Source organism: Callithrix jacchus, chromosome X (genome assembly GCF_049354715.1).
Source record: "Callithrix jacchus isolate 240 chromosome X, calJac240_pri, whole genome shotgun sequence".
NCBI lineage: Eukaryota > Metazoa > Chordata > Mammalia > Primates > Cebidae > Callithrix > Callithrix jacchus.
This window is the reverse complement of record NC_133524.1, coordinates 57,835,155-57,844,277: the sequence shown is the minus strand read 5'-3', so window position 1 is coordinate 57,844,277 and position 9,123 is coordinate 57,835,155. Positions and strand designations below refer to the sequence as shown.

The window sequence follows — 9,123 nt, the reverse complement described above, 5'->3', positions numbered from 1 at the left end:
CTTACAAATTACTTTCTCATATGTTTCCCGGATATGAACATGAAAAATGTAAGTCACAGAGACAAACTTCATAGACTATCCATGTTTTCATCTACTGCTCAAGCATTTTGTTGTACTAATTATACTAACTGGTTAAAAAAAACCCACCAATATCAGTATATTTTTAGCATATGGCAAACATGATAAATGGAGCCCCTACAAACAATTGTTTTTAAGCCATTATGTTACTGTGTTTTCAATTGATGAGAAGTTTTAATAAGTCAATGCCAGAGGTGAAGCAGAAAGGAAACAGAATAAAATTAAAACAAGTACCATTACTTAAAAAGAGGGATGGCAAATTTTTTTCAGACCAGTCATGTGCATCCTGTCACCACCAACAGAATTAAACTTATTACCTCGAAAGTGTAAAGCTGTTCTCCACGATTTTGCTAGAAAATCATGTTGAAAGAGAAATCATTTGAAGAAATCTGTTCAGTGAAACTTTGTGAGCCCATGAACAAATAAAAGCTGTTCCCTTTGAGAATGTAACATTTGTCTTTTGACAATTCAAGGAATAAGTAGGAAAATATATAGTTTATAATTTTTTATTGGGAGAAAGTTGGTTTAAAGAATTTAAAAAATGAAGTCACAGCATTAAATTATCTTTATGTTTATATATTTATTTAATTTCAATGACTTATGTGTTCATCTCAATCCTTGACATACTTATCTGCCAGACACAAAAAACAGTGGTCTATTTAAGAGGCCTTAATGAATGACAACATTTTTTGAAATATGCTGAGTACAAATATTTCCAGAGCAAAGAGGGAAAACTGTTGAATTGGTAGACACAATCAAATTCCAAGCATTTATCTGATTTACAAAAGTATGTCTACTTTTTGTTTTTTACTAAATGAATACAACCACTTTTAATATATATGTGAGTGTAGCTGTGTGTGCATCTCAACACACACACAATACAGAAACTTTTCATAGTGGCAAATTTTTAGTGCACTGCCAAAGTGCCACAATAACTGTCATCCACAGACATCCACATGCAAACACTACTGGACTAGTACACTAGAACAAATAAGAGAGTATTAGCAAAACTCTCTGGCAAAAACTTAAAAATGGAAGTAATGAAACAGAAATCCACTTCTCATTTGAAGGGTATAGAAAATAATCTTCATCATTTGAATCACATATACACATAGTATTACCTAAGCTCAGAAAATAATTTCTTCCTATATGCACAGAACTCCAATATACACTCTTAGTAAATGTTAGCGTTTGAAGAAAATGTGCCATGAGGAGAATGTCTGAGGGATAATGGCAGGAAAAAGATATATCCATTAAAAAAAAGGACAGAAAGGCATGGCAAGGACGTGAATGTGCAGAAAAGGGAGTGGAGAAGAAAGTAAACCGACCATAAGAGAAACCAATTCAAATGGAAAATAGCAACTAATGTTGACACAAGAATGAATCATGAAGGCTGGATAGGTAGACTAGGATGGGTGAAAAGAATGTAACTTCTTTGTTTTAAGCTATATAGAGAATTGTCAGATTTAGTCAAAGCCGAGTTGGAATGGGAGTTGGCTAAATTACATAAAACATAACATAGACATTGCCAAAACTACTTCCCAGGGTCGTTCTGAACAACAATGAGACACAAGATGTAAAGATGCTCCCCAAATTGCAAAATGCTACACTAATGTAAGACAGACAGTTTACACAATATTTCAATTCAATCTTTCCTTTCAACTCTGGGAAACTGCAAGTGCAAACAATGAGATCTACAGAACACAGAAAGAAAGAAACCTCCACAGCTCCATTATCAGATTTTCAGGGAACAGGAGGCTTTACAGTTACAGAGAAGCCTTACTTTCAAAACAGAGCAAAGATGGTGACAAATTGATCGAATGGAGAGATATGCTGTTATGCATGTGGCAATGTCTCCACTCCTGGTATTTCCCAGAACAATTCTTGGAGAGAAAATTATTCGGTAGAGGTAAGAGGGAATAAATAGATTCCCTTTGCTACTCATAAAGATCTTTTGCCTGTACATGAATAAGATTAAAATACTCCAATTACTGCCTTATAGAAGGAAGCACTGAGAAAGTAAAAATGGTACAAGTTTACCAAAATATGCCAAAACATATAGTATTTTTCCTTAACGTAAGAAACAGGAAAAGAAGAAAATTTAACAGTGTCAGGTATGTGTGTGCACTGCTATGATCAGTTAAAAGTTAGAAAACTGAGGCTTAGTAACTAATTTATTCAAGGCCACTTATCCAACACCACAGAGCCAAAATTTAACCCTAGGTCTATTTCATGTCAAAGTCTTGGCTGATAATTTCCACAAAACAGCCTTCCATCATCAAAAGAATCAGGAAGATAAACAATGAGAACAGCCAACACATTTTTTGCTATCTATTTTTTTCTTGTTAGTTCTTTGAGTATTTAAGAAAATATTTTGGCATTGAATAATATTTCTATTACATAGCATTTCCTCCTCCCCTAATGATTAGTAACAACACCAGGATGATTCATCATATCAGAAGCATCATGAATTAATGCATTTATCTGAAGTAGCTTCTAATACCACAAAGAGAGGAAACCAGATTATGTGCCACCTAGTAAATGAACACAACATAATCTATGAAACATTCATGCCAAAAGCCATGTTTCAATCTCATCAAGTCTCTAGACATAACCAGCAAATTAAAGAAACAGAGAATAGAGGACAGTAAACATTACCATAGGGATATAATTAGCAAAACTTAAATTGTGGCAAATGCTACATGTGAAACAACCTCATTTGATAAAATGGCAAGAAAAAAAGAAAGATGAAGGGGAAACATAAGGATTAAAAAGACACTTAGGAGATTAACGGGATTCTACTAATTAAAAATAATAAAACAAATAGCATTTATGAAGAAATTGAAAGTTTCAACCCTCACTGGATATTTACAGATATTAAAGCATTACTGTAAATATCACTTATGATAATGGAATTATCATTTTTCCATATCAGCTGACAGCTTTCAGATATATATATATGTATATATATACATATATAATATTTATGGATAAAATGATCAGATATCTGCTATTTGTTACAAAATAATGCTACAACGGGAGATTGAGTAGGGCTACTTTAAACAGATTGTTCATGGATTCATAATTGCTGAAGTTGGGTGAAAAGTACATGGATGTTCATCATAATATGATGCAACATTATGCATGTTTGCCAACAAAAGAACATGCCAGGGGTGGGGAGCAGTTAAAAAAAAAAGACATGCCACATCACTGAAAAGCGTTCTCATATTTTTCAAGGAAAGAAAAGTATTATCAAGGGATCACAGAGCAGCAACACCTTACAAGCAATCAGAGCAGCAACACCTTACAAGCAATCGGTTCAAACCACCTCAATTTATAAATAAGGAAATTAAGGCTCAGATAGGTTAAGTGACTTGCTCAGGGTCACACAACTTGTCAGTTCCAGACTCAAGGTCAGAATTTAGACCTCCAAACTTGTATTCCAGGGCGGTGCTCTTTTTGAAAACCACAAATAAATGACTGCACTTAAACATTTAGTCCAGAATATCCTCAAAATTGACTGTAATAAAAGTAAGCCACATGGCGAGGAATGAATAGAGTCGGTTCATACCAAAAATGAGCAGCTGCCAGTCACAGTGATAAGATCTGTTTCTTTCTGAGAACCGTGGTTTCCTGCTGCATTGGGGAATCCGAACTGGGTCTCTCCCTCCCGTCCAAAGAAGTCAGAGTCAGGATGTACGTTCCACTCCGCTTTGGTTGGTGTCAGTAGTTCCGAGACACTGTTTTCACAAAGGGTGCTGGAAGGAGTCAGAGCATCTGTGTCCACTGTTAGCTTACTGCTGGGTGTCAAAGCCTGGGGCTCTGGACTGGAGTTTTTCATGGCCAAAGGGCCCAGAGATACCAGTGGCCCCACAGTTACACTTGAGACCTCGTCCATATCTAAGGGGCTCTGCTGAAAACCAGTGGCGGCCGTTCCAAAAAAGAGAGAGGTATCCAGACTTTGAGGAGGGTCGCTGGTGGCCACCAAGGCCGGAGGGTCCACAGCCTGCCCTACGGAATTATTATTATTAGCAGGGAGGTTCCCTGCCAGAGTCGAGCTCACAGAAGCCACGTCAATAGTCAAGATTCCCGAGTTCACCAATGCCGTGTCCAGCACTGCAGCAGAAGTACCATCAGGTATATCAGAGAAGAGAGACACTATCTCTGCATCACTGAGATCATTCTGTCCCTGGCTGGTAAGTTCACTGCTGGGTGTAAGAGAATTTGCTGCTTCTAGCTGAGCTAAGAGATCCTGGCCAACCTTGTGCCTTTTGGCCATGTGCGTCTTCATGCTGTGCTTGGATGTGAAGAGTTTATTACAAGTGGAGATCGGGCAACGGCTTTTCCAAGTGTCCACATCCTGCAGGTGTTTCTTGGAGTGAATGTAGAGGCTACTGCGAGCGGAGAACCTGGCACAGCAGCCTTCCACAGGGCACACGAAAGGCTTCGTGCCCAGGTGGGTTATGCTGTGGCCTTTCAGATGTTCGGCCCTCGTGAAAGATTTCCCACAGCCTTCCACAGGGCAGGTGAACCTCCGGTCATCGTCGTGCTTCCTTTTGTGCCTTAAGAGTTTGGACATGCTGGTGAAGTTCCAGCCACAGCCATCAAAGTCACAAAGGAAAGGTCTCTCGCCGGTGTGACTCCGCAGGTGAATTTTCAGCCTACAGGCCTTGTCATATTGTTTGCTGCAGCCCGGAAAAGAGCAGGAGAAGAGTTCCTGTTCCCTGAAATGGGCGCGGTTATGGGAAAACAGAGCACTCACTGTGATAAACGTCTTCTTGCAGCCGGAAAACGCGCACTGGTAAGGCCTCTCGGGCTCAAAGTGGCTGCGCTGGTGGGCGCTGAGTTTGGCCTGCGTGGGGAAACTCTCCTCGCATACCTCGCATTTGAAAGAGTTCTCCTGCTCGTGGCCCTTCATGTGCGCCTTGAGGTTGTACACGGTGGTGAAGCTCTTGCCGCAGCCCTCCGCCGGGCAGCCGAAGGGCCGCAGTTTGTCGTGCGACTGCAGGTGCCTCTTGAGCTTGTAAGAGGTGGTGAAGGTCCAGCCGCAGCCACCCAGGGGGCATTTGAAGGGCCTCTGGCCCTGGCTGCTGCTGTGCGTCAGCAGGTGCACCTTCAGCTGGTGCTTCTTGGCGAAGGTTTGCCCGCACTGCGCCTCGGGGCACAGGTACAGCACCACGCCTGGGGCAGAGCCCAGCGGTCCGCGGGGGCCCCGGGCGGCGGCCGGGCCCTCCGCCTCCTCCTCGGGCGCCGGAGCAGGCGCGGGTTCGGCCGACTCGGCTAGCAGGAGGGTGGGCGGCAGCTCTGGGCAGTCACCCGACTGCACGGCCTGCGGGAACCCGGCTTGCGGGGCGATCAGACACCCGGGCTGCTGGGCAGGCGCGGCCCCCGGGTCCCAAGCGTGTGGTGGGGGCGTGGCCAGGGTGAGGACGCCGTTCTCAAAGCGCAACAGCAGGTCCTGGTTGTGGATAGTGACTGTGCCCGCGAAGGCCGCGGCGGGGCCGGGGGCGGAGATCGGGGCCGGAGTGGAAACCGCGGACAGGCAGCGAGGGCCCAGCGCAGGGCGGCCCGCGGGGTTCGCGCCGCTCTCGCCCCTCTGGAGCCCTAGGCCCGCCTCGGCCTCCTCCCTCAACACAGGCCCTGCGGCCTGACCCGAGCCCGCGGTCTCCAGGTTGCCACCCACCGGGTCAAGCAGCACCAGGAAGAAGTCGCCGCCGCCGCCGCCGCCGCCGCCGCCGCCGCCGCCGCCGCCGCCGCCGCCGCCGCCAGGTTGATCGGGCCTCGGCGCCAACAGGCTCGGGCCAGGGCCCCGTGAAGCCGTGCGGGCCTCCTCGCGCCGCCGCCCGGGCCCGCCATCTTGGGGGCCCCGGAGCAGCAGGAGGCGGCGCGTGGGGACCTGGCCAGCCAGCGGGTCAGGGCCTCGGTGGACCCGGCCGCCGCCCGCGGGGATACCGCCGCCGCCGCCGCCGCCGCCCTGTAGGGTCCCGCGAGCCGGGAGCAGCTTCGGGATTTCCATCTCTGCGTCCGTGAGGCTCGGCTGGAACCAGAGCCGCAGCGGAGGCGCGACCCCGCCCCCTGCCGCGGGCCCGAACACGTTCCTGAAAGGGAAAAAAAAAAATGTGCAATGCGCAGAAACTGGCCCTATCAGATATTAAAACGTATTTAACGCCACAGTGATTTAAATATTCTGGTACTGGGTCTCTGGAACAGAAGAGAAAGCCCAGAGGTAGAGCCTGGTATGCGTAAATACGTTCTACCATTAATATAAGTAAGCAACTAAGGAGGTCTTCTGAGGTAATGGGGAAATGACGACAGCTTGTTCATTAATGCTGTGGAACACCTAGGTAGCTATCCGCTAAAAGCAATTTTAATCCGTGACTCATTGTATATACCCAAATAAACACAACCCAGCCCCTCCCAGTGTTAGACGTGTTGCTTCGTACTTTTCGTGTGTTAAAATTTGTTTACTAGCTGGCTGGCTGGATTGATGGATGAAAGACAGTTCCTGAGAGAATAAACTGTCTGTGTCAGCGTTAGACCACCATAGTGTTGGCATTTCTGCTGAAAATGTCCTTCCCCTTCCCACCTCCCCGCGGGACAACTTCCATACTCACGATTGTCTTGAGCAAAGTCCTCGGTAAAATTTGCCACATAGTTCAATTTTTGTCTTGCTGATACAGAGATTAGAACGAGTGAGCGATGCGGCCAAAACATATTAGCACTGTTCAGTGTAGAAATGCAAAGCCTGGAGGATGAAACAATTTATATCGAAATCCAGAAAAAAACCCAACCCACTCCAGGCTTCTCCCTATACAGTGCACAACGTAAACCAACTCTTTGCCCTTCCACCATCGGTTGTACCATGATAAATTTCATGTCCACGCTCAAAGCACAATGAGGGCATTCCTCAGTTGACTCTGCATTCTCCAGCACACGGAGGCCTCTGGGCAGGAGTTCCAGTTAAATGTGTTAAGGTTAAACCCTCAGTCACTGCAATGGACTCTGCCAAGTAAGAGGCACACACGATCATGTCCAATCGCCCTGGTGTACCTGCTCGCATTTAAGTGTGGCGGCCCAGGCTTGCTGGGCCTGTGGTGCCTAATGATCTTATTAATGATGACGACAATCCTCCAATTTGTATGTCAGGAATGAGTTGGGAATTGACACAAATATAGGGTGGAATATCTGAGATGAGAAGACTTAGAGAGATGACTAGATTGGTGGTGGTGGTGGGGCGGGGGGCGAGTAACCCGTTGTTTAACTACTCCCAGCTCTCTCGCCCTCTTTTAATGACAGTGGACACTTGGTCTCTTGACTGGAAGATCAAGTTTTTCATCGATAACTATTCAAACCTCTTCAAAATGTCTACTCCACATACTTTTCTTTCTGGTACTTTTCCTGGAGGAAGCGTTTGTCAAATCCGAGCTATAGAAGAGTGCATAAAATGTATCTGTATGGTTTAGATTATTTTACAAAAGTAGACACCTATGTAACCGGAACCAAGGTCAAGCAATAGGCCACTGCCAGCCTTCCAGAATACAGCCACCATATTCCTCCCAATCACAACCCACACTCTCCTATATGGATAGAGTCACTGCCCTGACTTTGTAATAATCATTTCACCACTTTCCTTTATAGCTTTATCACTTTTGTATGCATCCCTAAACAATAGAGTTGATATGCAGTTGTATAAATGAAATCATAAGGCATGCTTCCTTTTATAGCTTGCTTCTTTCACTCCGTATTATACTTGAGAGACTCGTCCATGTTGTTCATAATAGCTGTAAGTAAGCACAGCCTTTGTCTCCATCGTTGACTGTCGTTCCAGCATATGCTTATAGCAAAGTGATTGTGGTATGATTATGCCACTCCATTCTACAACGGATGGACATTAGGATTGCTTCTAATTTTCAAGGATTATCATGCACATTCTTGCACATTTCTCATGGGACACATGTGTAAAAGTCTCTCTAGGGTATATATCCAAGAATAGAATCACAGGGCCATAGGATATGGATATCCTTAGCTTTACCAGATGATGCCAAATTGTTCTCTGTAGTGATTGGGCCAGTTGTCAATCCCACCAGCAGCACAGAGAGTCCCTACTGCTCCACATCTTCACCTACACCAAGTATTGCCAGAATTTAAATTTTGCCGGTCTACTCTTGAGCAATACCCAAATTACTATTAAGCTTTAGCACATTTTCGTGTTTATGAGCCTTTTGGAGTTTCTATTCTGAGGAAGACCTATTCAGATTTACCTCTTTTAACCCATGTTTCTATTCTATTTTTCACCTGGTACTTACTGACTTAATGAGTCTGTTAAATATTCTAAATACTAGTCCACACCTGTGGCCAAAGTATTCCCCGGCTCTGTTTGTGTTTTCCCTTGCACTGTGCTGTGTTTGGTGAGCAGAAGATCTTAACTGTAATATAGTCAAATTCATCATTTTACCCTGATGGTTAGGGATTTTTTAAGAAATCTGTTTTAATAAATCTTTTCTTTTTTAAGAAACCCTGGGCCATGAAAGCAATCTCTATATTTTCTTCTAAAATATGTATGCTATTGCCCTTCACAGTCAGGTCTTAATCCAACCGCAATTGACATCTGTTTGTGTATTGTGTTGAGTAGAGTTTATTTATTTATTTATTTATGTGAATATCCAGTTTTCTCAGAAACCACTTATTGAAAAGTCTGCCTTTTGCCAAGTGATTTACAGTGCTGTAAATGAAGTATCTACACACATATGGGCCAGTTTCTATACTCTTTATTAAATGCTCGGCCTCATTTGTCTGTTTGAAATACCACACTGTCTTAATTACTACAGACCGATAGTCAAGTTTGATATTTGAATAGGGCAAGTCAATTCCACCTTGTTCTTCAAAAGTGTCTTGGCTAACTTTGGCCCATTTCAATTCCATTTAAATTATAAACTCATCATGAAAACGTCAACCAAAAGCTAGTTTGGAGTTCTAATTCAGATTGTGCTGAAATTGTAGATTTGACTTCTCAATACTGAATGATTCATGGTTATGGTCTGCCTC

At 44.1% G+C, this 9,123-nt stretch overlaps 1 protein-coding gene across 1 annotated transcript; it reads right to left on the bottom strand.

The window, feature by feature from the left end:
- Positions 1-638: 638 nt before the first annotated feature.
- ZXDB (zinc finger X-linked duplicated B) lies at positions 639-6,155 on the bottom strand. The gene has a single exon (XM_002763815.6). The coding sequence runs from the start codon at positions 6,092-6,094 to the stop codon at positions 3,644-3,646; it is 2,451 nt and encodes an 816-aa protein (XP_002763861.3). The 5' UTR covers positions 6,095-6,155; the 3' UTR covers positions 639-3,643.
- Between the last annotated feature and the right edge of the window lie 2,968 nt (positions 6,156-9,123).

What these genes read in the sequence shown, in the direction of transcription:
- ZXDB (XM_002763815.6), bottom strand. Translation starts at nt 6,094, where the DNA reads ATGGAAATCCCGAAGCTGCTCCCGGCTCGCGGGACCCTACAGGGCGGC.